Below are 18,939 nucleotides of genomic sequence, written 5' to 3'. Positions count from 1 at the left end.
TGGTAAGCTCGCTCTATGGACAATTTTACACAAATTGAGATTGCTTTTCGACATTTAATCGATTGGTGCTTCGATGAGGGTCCTCCTCGATTTCAGCAGACTCCCCAACTTGGCATGGCAGCGTGTCGATTCCCAACTTGCTCATCTCGTTTATCAGAAGTTTCTCGAGCTCGTAACCGAATTTTATTTGATTTGCGATGAATGCGGAGAGCACAAGCCAGGCTTCAGAGGTGATAGGGCACACGGATTTGACGCCGTCGACTTCATCTGAAATTCTTTTTTACACGTTTTTTTTTGAAAAATGGGTAAACTTTGACAACAATGACGTTGATTTGCAAATTTTGGACAAAAAAAGTTTTTTTAATTGAAAAATTGGTCAACTTTGACACTATGTTTCAGTGTCAAAAACTAAGAAATTCGAACAATTTTTAATACGACTGGATAGCTCAAGAATAGCTCTACATTTTTGTAGTTGGCAGTTTTTTATAGCTTTTCACCCTACTAAGATATTCGTCTTCAAAGATAGGTACCTAAAAGGAGGAGAGCGCAAGACGCAGAGAAATGAGAGCGGCTGTCTTCTCTGCGTCTCTCCCCCTCTCTTCCTCTCGACGCCAGAGGTCTATATCTTTAAACGCACATATCTCAGCGGGCTTTAGAGCTATCAAAAAGTTGGCAACTACAAAAATATTGTTTTAGACTTGATCTACACAACTATAGTAATTTCAAAGTGGTAAGTTAAGTTCTGAGTCTGTGGCAAGCGGTTAAAGTTAGGAAATTTTTAGAGTAAAAAATGTTTGAAAGTGATTTTTGTGCTAAATTATTCATATTAATTATTTATTCGCGCTGTTATGTTAATGCTGGTTCCTTATAGTTCGGTACCTGAATTTATGTGAAAACTTACGTGAACACCTTCTGCTATTCACACAAGACGAGCAGAATGAGGATTCCTCCTTCAAAGTTTGCATCTGCGATTCTGAGTGTCGAGTGGTCAGAGGCTTCGGGTACCGTTGACCCGATGATAAGGAGGTACAAGAGGTGCACATATTTGAGGTGTTATCAGTGCTCGAGGAGTCGGTCACAGCGTCTTCCATTCGGCTTTGGGTTTTCTGGAAATTTTTGTTTTTAGCTCTCAAAACATATCTGGTTGGATTCAACTCGTTAAGACAATTCAGAAAAGTATAATCATGATAGGTTTTGGTGGAAGTTGGGTCTTTGCGCGATGGTTACTGTAGTTTTCGTGGTGGGACCACAAAGTCATCAGAACCTATCCATGATTATACTCATTCAAACCGCAATTATCTACTAATTCTGAATATGATAATTTCAACATCGATAGACCGTACCTCCACATCCAAATGATCACTTTCTTGTAACTGTCCCGCCGCCTCGTTCATACTATTCGCCAACCGCTCGAAGTAGAGAGCAGACACCCGTTTTGGATATCTGAAAGCGAAAAAGATTTTGGTTTAGGAAGTTTTTTGAGAAAAATCCTTTTCGAAAAAATCGTAAATCATTTGAGATTTATGTGAATCTCCTGAAAAGGAGGGAAGAAATGGAGACAACAACGAAAAGTCTCCCGATGGGAAATGGAAATTGAAATTGAAAAAAAAAGGAAATAGGGAAGAAGAAGAAAAATATAGCTCACTTGGCATAAATTGCGCCGAAATCGCGGAGAATGTCGATGGAAGTGGAGGGCTCTTTGAGCCGACGCATTGTTTCGATGAGCACGGTGACGAAGCGCTGGAAATACACAATTTTAGGGTCACAGACTGGTCTAGGATTTCAAAACTTTAACTTTTTGTGTAGGCCAAACCTAGAACTACATTTTTGTAGTTGACAACTTTTTTCTACGGGTGCTCCCTGAAAAGTTATGGCTGTTCAAAATACCAGTGCCGATTTACGGTGGAAAAGTGAGTTTACGAGGACTACGGTATGTGCGATAGAGCGTTATTGCGGAGTTTGAAGATTTAAAAGTGGATTATGTTGTTTCATTAAAAAACACAGAAAAACAACACAATTTAGGTTCTCAACGATTTCGTACGCATGTTAACTTGGATGAGAACCCACATTATACGGAAATTGAGAGTTTTCTGTTTTTTCAGGAATTCAATTGGCTAGCCTTGTAGATGGTGGCAACAATAACGTTGAATTGCAAGTTTTGGGCAAATAACGGTTTTTTAATTAAAAAGTTGACCAACTTTGACACTATGTTTCAGAATCAAAAACTAAAAAATTCGAAAAGTTTTTAATAACTGCATAGCTCAAAAATAGCTCTACATTTTTGTAGTTAGAAGTTTTTTGATAGCTATTCACCCCGCTGAGATATTGGCGTTTAAAGATAGGTAGCTGAAATGACAGGAAGGAGAGACGCAGAGAAACGAGGGTGTCTGTCTCTCTGCGTCTCCCCCAATCTCTTCCTCTTGCCGCCAGAGGTCTCTATCTTTAAACGCGCACATCTCAGCGGGGTGAAGAGCTATCAAAAAGTTGTCAACTACAATAATGAAGATCTTGGTTTGATCTACACAGTAAACTAAGTTTTATTTCTATCAGACCATGTTTGACACCATAACCACTTGTTGAAGTTTCACTTTTTTTCAGACAAACCTGCACATGAATCTTAAAATTGATATGATTCCACCAGTTGACCTCATTCTTCAAATCAATGTAAGCAAGATACTGTGGATTTTCGGTGAAGACGTGCTCAAACATCCGTCGCCCCATCTCGTAGACAGTGCCTGAAATTCTTCCATGTTTTTAAGTGAGAGGGTGACGCAAGTAATTGGTGTCCCCTGAGACAAGAGGAGGACACAAATGTTTCGCAGAAGTTCGCCCAGGACAAAAAGAAGAGAAAAAGCGAATTCAATTACTCTCTTCTGGAGTCCACACTTTTATAGACTCGATTGACGTCACGGGCGGCCTATTCAGGAAGTTTATCTTGTGGGAGACGAACGGAAGGCGACGTTCCGTGATTGAATATTCAGAATACTTTTTTGATTTGTGACGCAAGAGATGGCAATTGTTTTAGGAGAGAGAGAGATCAAAAAGTGAAAACTCATGGAATTTTTTTTCTCGAAATAAATTGGACCGTGTAGATTAAATCCAGGGCTTTATTACTGCAGTTGAAAAATTTTCGATAGCTCTTCACGCTTTCGAGATATAAGCCTTTAAAGATAGTTAGCCGAAACAAGGAGGGAAGAGACGCAGAGAAAGCAGACACTCTCGCTGTCTGCGCTCTCTCCTCCTCACCACTGAACTTTAACGACGCGTATCTCAAAAGCGTAAATAGCTATCAAAAAGTTGTCAATTACAAAAACGAAGATTTGGGTTTGATCTACACAGTGAATGCAAGTTCAAGTTATTTGGTCATAATAGGACTGAGTTACAATCTCCCAAAGTTAATCAATTTTCAGCAAAATTTTCTACGAAAATTTCCCTAATCGTTGGGACCGTATATCTGACTGAGTTTAATTTTTATTCTCAGTAAAATTGAAATTCCGGACAGTCTGATATCAGACTAAAATTGACGCTAATCCTTAAAGTTGGCAAATTTACGACAAAAATTTCACATTAAAAAAATTTTCTCCCGAAATTCAATAACTTACTAGTGTAAGAACCCTTACAACCGCGCTCTATCAAAACCAGAAAAATTGCGCGCAAAAGGGAATTGCGGTGGAGCGCAGTTGTAAGAACTTTGCCGAGCAAACACATAAATCAGAAACGTTTGAAGCGATAAGATGAAAACTGACTTAAGTACAGTTTCTGACCAAAATTTCGGTTTTTCAACTCCAAAATTTTTCAATCATTTTACCTCTATCCATCCGATTCCATTTCCTTGCCAACAACGCCTTCTGATGGAGTGTCAAACCAGTGACCGGACAGACCGCCCGTCTCAAATTATTGCGATCCTTATGCCGAGTGGTTCTCGACCTTCTGATACCCCCACCCTCTACGGGAACACTCGTCGGCGGACGTCTCACACTGGCACTTCTGGTAGCCGTCGGACTCTGGGATACCGTCCGTTTTGGTGTTTTTGAAACGTTGTTGTTTGACAAATCGGAGCTCGATTCGCTGTTGCCCATCTCTGTCAAAACAAGAGCAAATTGAATGTGAGTTTTTTTCGAAAAGATAGAAGAAAAGAGATAAGCCCGAAGATCATGAAGGTCATGAAACAAGAGAGGAAACGAAAACGAATTTGAGCGAAGAGAGCACACGGAGCCCAAGAATGTGTGGCCGATGGGAAAAAAGGGGGGAGAGATATTTGGGAAAAGAAGGGGGCGGAGCCTCCGGACCCCCTCTCAGGTGTGTGTTCTGTGTATTCACATGGAGGAGAGATGGGGGATCATGGGGTGTGGAGGTAATTAGAGATGGTTTAGAGGTTTGGATTTCAGAGACTGACTCATAGTAGTTTGGTTTTTCGAGGTGAAGAAACGGATAGAGTAGAGAATAGTATTGTAGCGGAAGTGTTTTGGAGGACCCTAAGAGAAGAATTTGGGATGACTAGGAACCTGAAGTCGTGAGGATTCTGAGTTTGGTTTTAGATTTTATTAAGGGAAGTGAGATCTTGAAAATGGTGTACCTTGGTGTCATTCTGAAGGTACCGTAAGAGGATTTGAAAAATTTTGAAGGTACCGTAAAAGTGTTTTCTCGGATTTTTACGGTTATCCTGAAATTGAAGTCGCTCAGACTAAAACCCTTGTATCTCCATACATTTTAACGCTAGAAAAATTTCAAGAACTGATTCAGAATCCTTAGGACTTTAGCTTTTTGAATATACCAACTTATCAATGGAATTTTCATTTTTACACAAAAATTTTCCAGTTCGCGAGCTGATGACCATCAAGCTTCAGGTCAGGCAAAGGTTTGTCCGGGTACGGAAACAAAGAGATACTGTCTACAGAAAAATTGATATGCTTGGAAAACTAACGTCATCAGAATTCTGAATCTGTTTTCAAATTTTTTCCACGATTGAAAAGAAACGAGTTATGGGAGTTTAAAAATTGACATATTTACTTGTTTTGAGTCCAGGAAAATTTTTAAAAACGGATTCAGAATCTAAAGAACGTCCAATTTTCAAACATGTAGATTTTGTCGGAACATCCCTATAACTGGACGAGGTCTGATTAGCCAGCCGAGTTTGAGCAAACTCGCTCTACCGTAATGCGATTTCCGTAGAGCGCGTTTACTCTCTTTACACTATTTGAGATGGTATGGTTGCAAACGATACAAAGGTATTTTCGAATAATCTGCTCGCTGCGTAGCCACTCGGAACGAAAAATTGTTCGTTGCAAGTGCTCCCGACCAAAGAGTAACAGTGGCCGTTTGGCATCCTAAAAATCGACCTGAAAAATCGAGAACTCGCCGACTTTCACCTCGCTGATTTTCTATTCCAGAGGTCAATGTTTCATTCTCGCATTGTTCATTCACTCACATCAACTAAGTCGTCGAACCCAAAAGGATTCATCCGAGCAGAAAATGAAAAACCCAACGAAACAAAATGAGCGGGGTGTCTACCTACTGGAAACAAAAAAAGCTAAAGAAATAAGAAGGGAAAAGTCTTGAATTTTTTCTCAAAAGGGCACACATCATGTTTTATGGTTCTCCGTTTCCTTATGTTGGTTGAAACTTGAAACAAATTGAAAAAAAAGGAAGAGACCACTGGGGAGAGGCGAAGAGATATGTATCTGGACAGAGATGAGGGAATATATGTTTTTTTGTGGTTTGACGGGAAAGATAACATGATGAAAGTGACAACAGACAGGTGGATGAGTCTAGCAGAGTGTGCTTTGAAGGATGGGGGTACAAGGTCCGGAACATTAGTTTTGGCGACTTGCTAGGACAAGTGGAATGGCTATAATGTGAAAATTTGTCTTCAAATTTCATCCACAAACTACAAAATTTCAGCCTGGAAGCTTTTTGACAAGATTGCCATAGGCGGTCATGTTGTCTCGGGAGGCATCGTCCAAGTAACAAGATTTAGCCGGCTTATTAGGGAAGGCCTCCGCAGTGACTGTGGAGTTGTGGGACGTGACCTATAGCATTAGAAAGCTGAGAAAACGCTGATTCCAAATATATATTCAAATTTTGCCTTCGAGGTCTGGTATTCGAGAAAAAAGAGGTCAAACTTTAGATCACTGACAAGCCGTTACCGTTAGAGATAGGCAAGGATTAATTGAAGTTTGTACAAGACTTTTCCAAGACTTGAGCAAAATTCGGACTATGCTCCCAGTACCGGACTATGATCACCTGTACCAGAGAACGCGAGAGAGCTGTGACGGCGTGTGTAGATTTACGAGAAGGATGATTTACGAGGATCAGAACACGGCAGTATTGCTCTGTTAGGTAGAGCGAATTTGTAACCCTATTTGCTTTAAATTTATCAAAAAGCGACTGTCCATAAGTGATTGCTCTGGTTTTACGCACTGCACAAAAATGTTTGCTTGAATGTTGATTCGTGCTGTAGATCAGACAATTCCTATTTCTTTTGGTAATATCTCTGTAAAATAAAATCAAAATTCGTAATTTTTAAGGTTTTCTGCCCAAAAAATCGCAATTTTTCGAAAACTTTTGATTGTGATCCAGTGGTTAAGGTAACGATGCCTATTGCGCAAAGGGTCGGGGGTTCGATCCCCATGGTGGTCAAAACTTTTTGATTCTCTTTTTGCTTGTTTTTTTCAGGTTCTACGTGTCTAATAACCTATAAATCTGGAGTTTTTGAGATTTTCAACTACAAAATTGAAGGTTTTAGTTTTACCTCATAGAACCACGACTCCCTACACAAAAAAAACCAATTGGTAAACAAAAAGCATTGCTCAATTCACATCATGTTAAACAATCTTCTTGTCGACAACGTGTCACCCGAATAAGGGCGGGAAATGAGAAACATGAGGAAGAAATAGGAGCAGAAGAAAGCGTTTTCGTCGAGAGCCGAATGATGGATGATGGAGGGGGAGCAGCGCCCCTCTCCGATAATCGGTTATCAAAAATGCACATGTTTTTTTATTCTCGGAGCATCGGAGCACTTTGTTCGACGATGGGTCGTTTGAACTCTCTCAAACATTCCTCAGATATATGTATTTTGTGTTAAGGAGAGATAGATCTCACTTACACACGAGTAGTCACGCGTTCGGTTATCACAGGTGACACACCATGGAGAGTTAGAGGAGAGGGTGATAAAGTGATAAAACATTTTTTCTTCTTTTTTTTGCAGAGAGAGAGATGAAAAATGTTTTGGGGTCATGAAAGAAAGGTTTTGGGCGGATAGAGTTAAAAGGGGACTGCGGTATTCCAAAAATTGAGATTTTTGATATGGATCGGCTCAGAAATTTTTCATTAATTCCATGCGAGAGGCCCTTTTTTGACACTTTGAGGCCTCATAACTCGTTGTAGACTAATTTTCGGACCTACCTCCAAGAGACTTTTCTCTTTTCTACAAAATTCTGAGTCGATTCATATAAAAAAGTCTCAATTTTTGGAATACCGCAGTCCCCCTTTAAAGGATTTTTGGCACAGGGATTCTGGAAATCGGTGCATTTTAAGAATGGCTCAGTGGGTATGGGAAAAATCCGAAATCTAAAAATTCGCTGTCCGTCCCGCCCGTAACCCGGCTCGCCCAATTCTGAAAATGCTTTGAACAAATTTTGAAATTTTGAATTTTTTGATTTTAAAAATTGAAAATTCAATCAAAAAGTGAGTATGTATGATAATTTTAGCATTTTCACTCTGAATTTTCAAAACATTAAAATTTTATTTTTCAAAATTCCCAAAATTTGACATTTCGCTTTCGGGACGTTTCGAAACGTTCAGTCACCTTATTTTTCTCAATTTTTTTCAAAAATTATACAAGACTAAAAAGCTGACATCATGAGGATTCTGAATCTGTTTTCAAAATTCTTCTAGCGTTAAAATTAACAGAGATACAAGGATTTCAGTCTGAGCGACTTGAATTTCAGCATGACCGTGAACATTCTGTAAGATCTTTTTACAGTAAAAATTTGTTTCAGAATTCTCACATTTCCAGCTTTTCAGACATACATAGCACCTACTTAGGTAATTGACATAACTAGTGTACGATCTCAAATTTGGAATCTCAAATGTTCAATAACTGCTAGAAATCTAGAAATCTATATATATACGTGACAAAAAATTTGAAGCCCCCCAAAATTCAAAAGTTATGAAACTTATTCATAAAAACAAGGATGAGACCCCAAAATCTGGATATTGTTGCTCTCCTCCCCGTCCAATTCTTGACAAAACAAGCTCTGCCCCCAAGACATATCAATTGAGCACACCAAACGCTGCTCCCCCCTCCTTCGACATCTCCGGGGGATTCATTCACACGGGCGTGTCTTCTGTGTCTTCTGATGGCAGCGGCGGCGTCTTTAAGCTTTTAAAAGAAAAATACGAAAAGAAGAAAAGGAGCAATTGGGGGTGACACCAGCACACACACACGAAAATTGTTGCCATTTTTCCATGTCAGGGAACAATGGTATAGAAAGGGGAGGGGGGAACTTAGTAGACACACCAGAATTTGATAAATGATAGTTAGTCGTTACTCGAATAGAGAAGATGTACCCGCGAAAGTTGAAAGAGTAAAGAATGTCTGTGGATATTATCGGATTGGGATGGGGGGATGATAGCAGACACGGAAGTTGGTATAAATCTTTTTAGGATAGTGTGTTTGTTTTTATGGAAAAATGTGGCAATCTTAATAGGGAAGGCCCTAGAGTCATTCTGGAGATAAGGGACGTGATCAATATCGTTGGAAAGCTGAAAAAACGCTGATTTCAAATAAATATTCAGTTTTTAGCCTTGTGGCCTGGTATTCGAGAAAAACGAGGTCGAAGTTTGGACCCCTGGCAAGTAGACGTGTGAAAAGTGAAAAGGGATAGCTGAACATGGGCTAGGACAGTATGTTTTGCTCTAGTGTTGGTCAGGCCTATATTACGTCCAAACACTTTTAAGGGCCTCCCGTTTCACTCTTCCTTTCTTAGCTATGGAATGATCCCGGTGATCCATTCTTAGTTCTGAAGTTTCAGTCTGGACTACCTCAGCTGAAACACCCAGCCTGGGACTAGTTTAGGCGTAGGCTTAGAATTCCTAATGATTTTACCATATGTACTTGTCAACAGGCCCGAAAATGGACCGAAATGGTCCGGCGCGTAAGTCACTTAAAATGCAATGCTATGAGCTGAAAAATATACCGAAATGGAGATCTTGGTGAGTTCTATGTCTGTGGCGTACGAGGGGGCCGTATGGCAATTCGTTAATGAACCGCAGGCGTTAATGCCTAGCCATCCTGTCCGTTGTATGTCACAGACATAGAACTCGCCGTGATTTACATTTTGGTATATTTTTAACTTCAAAATTTTTATTTTGACGAAAGCTACGAGCCGGCCCTTAAGTTTCTATGGTACCGTCCGAAAAGTGATTTTTTTTTCTATTTTGTTATAAAGCTGAGATTACGTTAAGCTCAAAACCTGACAAAAAAACAGACCTAAAGTTTCTTATTTGCCAGATTTTATTCCCAAAGTTATTATTATTCAAAGGGTATCATCACAAAGCCCTGGATTGTCCCACAACTTCAATATTCTCAGAATGCCTAAATCTCTATTTTTCTAGTTTTTGAGATATGGGACTTTGAATATAGCTACGCACTGTCAAATCTTGTTATTAGTTGAAATTTTGGACAAAATTGATTATTACATTTGGAAACAGCGTTATTCCAGCTCTCGGCACAGTTCTTACAACTGCGCTCCACCGAAATGCCCTTGAAAAATGTCTCTTTTTCTCTGAGTCTCTCAAGTTCGCACGCAATTTTCTTAAATTTTGGTAGAGCGCGGTTGTGAGAAGCGTGCAGTGGTAATATGTCCTTTGGATATCTTGGCTCAACCGTAAGTGGCAATTTGCAGATTATCGGGTAGCCAAGCACAGACCACAAAACTCAAAAACGTGCTCTTCGAACATCTTTTTTCATTTCCTCCTTGCCCTCCACCCATATTGAATTGGTAATAAACTTTTGGGACGGACTACTTGTTTCCACAAATTGGATTTCGAATGAATAGCAGGACAGACATCATAAAAGTGGAGAAGAATAACTTATGTGAATGACATGAAAGGAGTGGGAATGATGAAAAAAGAACTTCCGTGTGTGAAAAAGGATTACAAAGGAAGAAAAATGATGGAATAAGAATAAGAACGACTGGGGGTGAGTGTGTCACTTACAAGTTCAAAAACTTGCTTTTTTGAAAACGTTTTTTTCGCAAAAAGCAACTCGTGAGAAGAGGAGTTGCAAAGGGGAAGGAAAAACAAAAAATGGCTACCGTAGTGTTGAAATCCCTTTGGGGACGTTCAAGGCTCAAGGAATGGAAGAAGTTGCGTACTTTGTTCCGGAAAAAGGTCTTTAGTCAAGTTGGAAGAAAACACGATTCGAGGTGATCATTCATTCGAACTTTTCACACAAAAAACACACAGAAATACATGTTTTGGAACAGCAAAAAACAAGAGGAGAGGATATTTGGGAACAGTGCAGTAGAGCGACAGCTCATAACTCGGCTCGCAGAGATATTTAGCTGGTTTTGAATGCAGAAATGGATTCCCCGTGGTCGAAAGTACCTATAGCCAAATTTATAGGTCGTTTGAAAGTGGCGTCTCCAAAGACTTCCCTTGTCAGAGCAGCAAGTAGCCAATCACTAGTAAACTGAGAGAATTATTTAAATATAAAATAGTATCAACAAATGGTTTTTTGTTGAACGAAAACTCGTTGGGAAGATGATCAGTTCTTAGTAACGCCGAGGCACGTTCGGAACATCCATACGACCCGAAAAATGAGTATGAAGGTACAAATATCTACAATAAACTGAGAGAATTATTTTAATATGAAATAGTATCAACAAATGGTTTTTTGTTGAACGAAAACTCGTTGGGAAGATGATCAGTTCTTACTAACGCCGAGGCACGTTCGGAACATCCATACGACCCGAAAAATGAGTATGAAGGTACAAATATCTACAATAAACTGAGAGAATTATTTTAATATGAAATAGTATCAACAAATGGTTTTTGTTGAACGAAAACTCGTTGGGAAGATGATCAGTTCTTAGTAACGCCGAGGCACGTTCGGAACATCCATACGACCCGAAAAATGAGTATGAAGGTACAAATAACTACAGTAAACTGAGAGAATTATTTTAATATGAAATAGTATCAACAAATGGTTTTTGTTGAACGAAAACTCGTTGGGAAGATGATCAGTTCTTAGTAACGCCGAGGCACGTTCGGAACATCCATACGACCCGAAAAATGAGTATGAAGGTACAAATATCTACAATAAACTGAGAGAATTATTTTAATATGAAATAGTATCAACAAATGGTTTTTTGTTGAACGAAAACTCGTTGGGAAGATGATCAGTTCTTAGTAACGCCGAGGCACGTTCGGAACATCCATACGACCCGAAAAATGAGTATGAAGGTACAAATATCTACAATAAACTGAGAGAATTAATTTAATATGAAATAGTATCAACAAATGGTTTTTTGTTGAACGAAAACTCGTTGGGAAGATGATCAGTTCTTAGTAACGCCGAGGCACGTTCGGAACATCCATACGACCCGAAAAATGAGTATGAAGGTACAAATATCTACAATAAACTGAGAGAATTATTTTAATATGAAATAGTATCAACAAATGGTTTTTTGTTGAATGAAGGGTGAAAAGGGACAGTAGAGAATGTATGCGACCAACTCAACTGTGAGTAATTAATCAATATGGTATTATGGAAGAGGTCTGTTTGTCTTTATTGTCCTTGTGACCATTTCGCTGATTGACAGTTTGATAACCACCTGTGACAAGTTGGAACGTCATATGTGATGATTCTGTCGGCAACTTCATAGAAATCTGTCCTATAAATAGTGTGAACGGATAACTCTGAACAAAGTTGACCTTTTTTGTATGCCACCGTGGTTGGTTTTTTGATCTGCTGCGTCTGTTGACAAACACCTGCGAAAATCCGTTTTTGACTTGAAGAACATCCTCCAAACACGTCTCGTCGATACTCTGTCGTTTGAGGTGGGCGCAGTTGTAATAAAAAAAAAGCTCGACTAATACAGTAGCCCCCGTAAACTAATTCAGATTGAAAAAGAAAACGAGTGCATTTATCACAACAAAAAAGTTTCAAATTTTTTACAGACGCGCAAGACTCGCGCTACTGATCTACTGGAACGCCCACTAATCATGAACATTTCTTGTGCGAGATCAGTTTTATTCGCATTGATTCCGCGGGTAAAAAAATTGAAAAAAAACCGCTTTTCATCAAATTTGATATATTTTCATTAAATTTCCGCATTAGCAGTTAAATTTCAGGAAAAATATATCAAATTTGATGAAAAAGTTGCTTTTTTTGAAAAACAATTTTCCCGCGAAACCAATGTAAATTAACTGAAACCAGTTCCCTGATGTTGCAAAAGAAATGTTGACGATGAGTGGGCGGTCTCGGAGATCTGTGGCGCGACTTTTGTCTTTAAAAATGTCAGAACTTTTCATTCTGATAACGGGCCGGGCCGAAATCAAAAATATTCTCGGCCCAGTCCGTTTTGAAACATTTTGAATTTTTGAATTTTTTTGGAAATTTTTGGAAATTTTTCGAAATTTTTCGAAAAAAGTATAGTTTTCGACTAAAATTTTTAAATTCAATCAAAAGGTGAATAAATTTAATAATTTAAGCACTTTACCTTTAAATTTTCGAAAATGTTCTGAAATTTAAATAAAAAATGAGTACCCATTTTTGAATCCGGGCCGAGCAAAATTGCGGCCCGTCCCTGTCCATTTTTTGACAAGTCTGCTGAATTTTTTTTTGATTTTTGACAAGGATAAGTAAAAGAAATTTTGATTCCAACGCAAGGAAGTAATCGAGAAACAACAATAACGGACCAGTGACTCAAACAAATATTTTGCAGCAGTACTGATTTTTTTCAACTTCTCCGACCCGTCTCTCAATGTCAATTTTAGTTGAACGGTTCTTTCACAGCATCAAAAGTATGAAACGTGCCATCTAGGGTACTTTCAGTTCTTTGACCAGCGTATTCTTGACCAGCAGATGCTTTTGGCTCTAATTGTGAGTGACTTTGTTTTCCAATACTACCCTCCTATCGAACACGTTGTAACTTGCCAAGTCCGATACAACAAGTCTGCAAATGGTCCTAGTTATTAGAAAAAGATGCAATTAAAATGAACTAACTTCATAAATGCAGCAATACGAATTTCTTCCGGCTTCCATTTCTCCAACTAATGATTCTGATTTGAGCTTGAATCAGCTTTTTCCTTAGCGGAATTGGCTCAATTTTCAGCAATCTGCACGAACTCGAGTGTACAAAACAAACAGTCCAGTATGCAGCACTTTTAACTTTTGAAAAGAACGACTATAGTCTACCAGAATTTCAGACGTCAACGATCTCTGATCAATTGGAAGCCAATTGTTGTATTTACCTTGAAAATGTTTCTAATTTAAAAAATTTAAGTTAATTTAAAAAAAAGCTTACCTTTCCCTTCAGATGAAGTTGATTGAATTGAATTGGAAATTTCCGTGCTTTCACAGACATCATCCTTATGGATCTTATTCTGATTCCCTTGACTAGGTGTCAATCTTGGTTGAACGGTTTTTTCACACCGTCGACGGTTTAAAAAAGCTTAAAAGCGCACACTCGACCAACGTTGATAAACAAAAGTTTCTCTTGTTTGGTATTCAAATGTTCGCCTATGATCCTTCTTCCACGGCTTGAAACTGAGTTTTATTAGCTGAAAATTATACCAAAATGTAGATCTCGGCAAATTCTATATCTATGACCTACTACGGGCCGGATAGCTGTTCGTTAATGTGCCGCGGGTCGGGCTTGAATGGATTTTTCGGCCATTTTTGCGTATTTTGGCACTTTTTCCGACCCGCAGTCAGCCATCGGCATACTTGCAAAATCTCGTCCTGGATTAACAAATGTGCGCAATATTTAAACTTTTTGTTTTTAATTTTTCGATATTTTCATAAAAAAAATAGTCAGATAGTTCGACATTTAATTGAAATTTGAAAACATGGTCGAAAATTCTACATTTTTGGAAATAATTCAAAAAAGTTCAACCTTTTCAATTTTTGTACTGAAACCTGGGCCAGATGAGCTCACAACTTTGTTCAAAATTGTCATAGAAATATTGTTCTACTAACATTGAAACTGTATACTCATTTTGATAAATCTTAATAAATCATGATATAAATTACACCGTAAAGTTGTAAATTCTCGGGCTCACCAAGGAAGGTAATGGAGTCAATTTGAAGATATTGGACGTGATCTATACCATTGAAAAGCTGAAAAAAACGCTGATTCAAATATATATTCAGTTTTTGCCCTCGAGGCCTGGTATTCGAGAAAAAAAGTTTTGAAAAATGTCAAATTATTACCTTTCTGAGTCGCGTGTAATAATCCTCTATTTATAAAACCTCGAGCTTGTTTTTTCGAATACCAGACCTCGAGGGCAAAAACTGAATATATATTTGGAATCAGCGTGATTTCAGCTTTCTAATGATAAAGGTCACGTCCAATATCTTCAAATTGACTCCATTACCTTTCTTAGTCACATTTTGATGATTCGTTTCTCTCCTCAAAATCAGCGCCTTGTTTTCGTCTTATTACAATTTGAACCGCCTTCTTAGTGTATGAAACAAAATGCCATTTTTGACTTACAAATAATACCTACCGCTGATTTAAGACCTACGAATAGACGATCTTTGACTAATTTCTGACGCTTCTAGTTGTTCACAGCCTGATTTTAGACACTTCTTAAATATTATAAGGTAGTTTGGTTAGCATCTAGAAATTTCAATTTTGAAGATACGGAGTAGAGAAATTGAAAAATTGCATAACTCTTTGAGCTCTCCAGTAAAGAGTCTCCATTCGGCATTTGAAAATGTCAAACGTAAAAAAGTGATCTTTCAATACCCAAATATCAAGATGAAATCCCCGAAATAAAAACAATTTCCATTCCGATTAAATCTACGAAAAGAAAAAAATGACGTGCGAGTTCTTCCGTAGCAGAAAAAAGGCGAGGAGGCGGCAATTGAATTTATCGGACGATGGAGGGGCTCTCCGTGCGCAAGGAGCCGTTTAAATGTGCTCGAATCTTGGACGTGAATCTAAAAGTCATCGACCAAATAGACTTTTTATAGAAGAAAAAAGGTGAAAAGGGGAGAGTTTTCGGAGAAATAGGGAAAAATGGGGATCTGGAACGAAGCTAATTTACAGTGGAGGGAGAAAAGGGTGGCTAAACTTTGTAAGGGATCAGTTTTAGAGTTTAGTCAAGCAAACTTATTTTTAGAACTGCAAATTGTCGTAGTGGTGTTTGCACACAATCGGGGCTACAGTAATCTATAGGTAGAAAAAAAAGAGTTTACAGCATTTTTAGCCTGTTTATAGCGAATTTTTTCGTCATATTGCTGTGAAAAACTGTTATTGCAACTGCGCTCCACCGAAATTGTTTAAAAAAATAGCATGAAAAACCGGGATACGCAGTAAAAAACGATACGACTGACAAGATTATAAAAACCATGCCGCTCTAGTTGTTGCACAGTCCGCAACGAACCGATTTGATTTTTTTTTTCCGGTCGCGTTGCGTGCGCGTCGCGGCTTATATTGAAAGAACCTTCTGTGCTATCGGAAAAAGTTAATATTTATTACAACAACTAATTAGTTCAATCAATTAGTTCAATCAACCACACCATACACATATTCAGCTTTTCTTTTCACATTCTCCGTCAGTTTTTCAATCAAATTCTTCGGATAATTTGTATTTCTCAACACTCCAAATCTCAGTACCACTCTCAACCATTTATCTCCCCAATTCCCCATTGATTGATCTCGATAATGTCTGAAAATCTTTTTCGTTATTAGCACGGCACAGTTCTTACAACCGCGCTCTACCGCAACCGAAGGAAATTGTGTGCGAAATTGAGAGACGCAGAGAAAAAGAGACAGCGCAGTTATAAGAACTGTGCAAAAAGAATATGTACCTAACAAGTCCGTCCGTCGGTTTGACACCTGCTTCAATATAATTTCCATCCGGGAAGAACTGTGACACACTGTGTACCCACATTATAAACACTTTGGATGTGTCAATTATGCATTTAGAAGTATGGCCAGGAGCACCTATTCCAGTAGAGTTGTGCCAGCGATGAGTTGGCATCCATTCGGTTAGCTGGAAATTTTATGGATATAATTTTGGTTTACTAGGGAAAGTCAAGAAGTCAGTTTGGAGTTATGGGAAGTGACTTATATCATTAGAAAGCTGAGAAAACGCTGATTCTAAATATATATTCAGTTTTTGCCATCGAGGCTGGACATTCTAGAAAAATTAGGGCAAAATTCTGAAAAATTGTTTATTTTTTGACACGCAAAACACTCTTTTTTGCAATTTTCGCATTTTTCAGATGTTTTACCTCATTTTTCTTGAATACCAGGCTTCAAGTGGTAAAACTGAATATATATTCGAAATCAGCGTTTTCTCAGCTTTCCAATCATATAGGTCACGTCCCATAACTCCAAACTGACTCCATGACCTTCCCTGGTTAGTCTTGGTTACAGGTACAAGAAATCCTACGGAAGTTGCCCTTTTCAGAACCGTTCTATTTTAGAACTGTCCCTTTTCAGATCCGCTGTTTTTAGGGCTGTAACCTATTGTAACAGAATGTAACAGAATTTATTTTAATCCTGTTCAAAACATTTTCTGGGCATTGGAAACCTAAAAAACAACGGTTCTGGGATGGGATGGTTGCGAAAAGTGTCCCAGTTACAAACCTCCTCCTCTCCCTCATACTTCTCCGGCATTTGCTCGGTTTTCAGAACCCATTGCTGTCTAAACTTCAGACTTCCAACTCTCTCATTCTCAACATTTTGAACGAATCTTCGAATTGTTCCCATATAATTTGACATGTATATCCGTTCATCCAGATCTGCGAAAATCGTCCATCTTGATTCAAATCTCGACCACACTACGCAGTCCTTCAATTAGGTATATAATAAGTTGGAGATACTATTTTCAAATAATTACTGCAATATGGACCATCTGCCAATGGTCATCCGTTCTTCGATCTCTTTCCAATAGATAATGAATTTCTAGTTCACCAGTTACAACATAGTCATTTATCACTTTCAAATCGTAAATCGATGCATTGTGAATATGAGTATAGAAGTGTTGAACACCTTGTAGTTTGTAGTGTTCAATCATCTCAATAAACATTAACCACTTTGGCTCAGACCCGTACAGAGGTGCTATGCACATTGATAACTCGTATTTTGGTTCTGGAATTTTTATTCTTATCATTTTTAAAAGCCGAGTCGCGAAGTGAAAAAGTGTGAAAAATTGGCCAACTTTGAAGATGCATAACTTTTTTATGTTCAGCACAACAACTTTGTTCTTACATTCATTGTGTAGATCAAAACTCGCTCTATATTTTTGTAGTTGACAGTTTTTTGATATCTCTTCTAGGTTGTGAGATATAGTGGCTCAAAGTTTAAGGCGTCACTGAGCGAGAGGGTGGAAGGGGGAGAGACGCAGAGAAGTCGGCCGCTCTCGTTTCTCTGCGTCTTACCCCTCCGCCTGCTAGAGGCGCCAATCTTTGACACCACGTATCTCAAAAGCGTAAAGTTCTATCAAAAAATTTTCAACTACAAAAATGTAGAGCTAGATTTGATCTACAAAACTAATTTTTATTCATATCATTTTCTTCCCGCCCATCCCAAGTTGGCGAGTCCCAACTCACTTTTCAACATTCTGTCGATTAGTGGAAATGACTGAAACTCTCCATTCCTCTCTACACTCAATCCAATTTTCCTGGTTCCAAATCTTTTCTGACAGGCTACAGTATACTCTGGATATGTAAAACTTTTGAACGGCTCTCCGATTTCAAGATTGTTCTCATCCACGTAGCGACAGTAGACTCGGTATCTGTGGAATTAATTTTGTTGATTTGAACCTTCCGGTTTTCAATTTTTCTGTTGCACTTTTTTATTTTGTCATGTCGAGCCGGTAAATTGAATTAAAATCGGTCAAAATCGCTCAAAAATTATTAAAACCAGCGAAAATTTACCGGAAATTGGCTTTAAATCGTTTTAAATCGCTCAAAAAACATTTGAAAGCGGTTTCAGCTGCTTTAAATCGTCTCAAAGCTATCTAAATTAGTCTCAAAATGTTCCAAGTCCCCAATTAAGGCCATTGGTGTAGATTCCAGGAGTTTTTGTGTCGATATACGGGGAGTTTTGTCAATTTACGAGCCCAAATTGACAGAAGTCGGCCTTAAAATGGTCCTTGGAGATTTACGATGCTAGTTCTGTGTCGATTTTCGATCCTTTATATCTTTTACAGATCGATTTACGAAATTAGTCAAAATAAGTCAAAAATCAAAACAAGTCAAAGTATTAAAAAGGACTGTTCTGAGATTGGACAGTTTTAAAAAAGAACAGTTCTAAAACGGAAATGTTCTAATAAGACCAGTAATTTGTTAACTACTCACCCCATACGATCCTTTGAAGTAATAGTTACTGTTATTTCGTGTTCAAATTCGTAGGCACTCAAAGTGCTTATATTTGTGGCAGTCTTTAGCTGAAAGTATTTCTATTTTTAACTTTTTTTCCGTTTTCTAAACGACTCCGGGACGTTTTGGAACGAAACGGTTAGTAACCGAGTCATTGACATGAAACGTCTGGTTTTCAAATGTCTGATATGCAAATGTCAAAATTGCCAAAAGTCTCGGTTTTGAATAGCCTGGTTTCATAACGTCCATAAGCTCTCCTTACCTTTATTATTTTCTCCTTTAAATACATCTGCCTCCTGTACCATTCAAATCTATCCATACCACCAATCATATATGAGGACGAAGGCCACAAAAATGGAGAAGAATTGTTC

General features: G+C 38.3%; 2 protein-coding genes across 2 annotated transcripts; both read right to left on the bottom strand.

Moving 5' to 3' along the window:
* Nucleotides 1-25: 25 nt before the first annotated feature.
* Nucleotides 26-4,079, bottom strand: GCK72_016652 (uncharacterized protein; the record flags this gene model as incomplete). Its single annotated transcript, XM_053731608.1, has 6 exons — nucleotides 26-267; nucleotides 902-1,106; nucleotides 1,344-1,443; nucleotides 1,646-1,740; nucleotides 2,605-2,735; nucleotides 3,809-4,079. 6 exons carry the CDS (start codon nucleotides 4,077-4,079, stop codon nucleotides 26-28), a joined length of 1,044 nt encoding a protein of 347 aa, XP_053580521.1.
* Nucleotides 4,080-15,743: 11,664 nt separating this feature from the next.
* Nucleotides 15,744-18,552, bottom strand: GCK72_016651 (uncharacterized protein; the record flags this gene model as incomplete). The annotated part of the gene is made up of 6 exons (XM_003093756.2): nucleotides 15,744-15,906; nucleotides 16,049-16,233; nucleotides 16,833-17,036; nucleotides 17,086-17,336; nucleotides 17,798-17,982; nucleotides 18,548-18,552. The coding sequence occupies 6 exons, from the start codon at nucleotides 18,550-18,552 to the stop codon at nucleotides 15,744-15,746; spliced, it is 993 nt and encodes a 330-aa protein (XP_003093804.2).
* Between the last annotated feature and the right edge of the window lie 387 nt (nucleotides 18,553-18,939).

This window comes from Caenorhabditis remanei, chromosome V, assembly GCF_010183535.1.
Source record: "Caenorhabditis remanei strain PX506 chromosome V, whole genome shotgun sequence".
Classification (NCBI taxonomy): Eukaryota; Metazoa; Nematoda; class Chromadorea; order Rhabditida; family Rhabditidae; genus Caenorhabditis; species Caenorhabditis remanei.
Note: the sequence above shows the minus strand (reverse complement) of the source record. Positions and strands in the feature narration are given on the sequence as shown.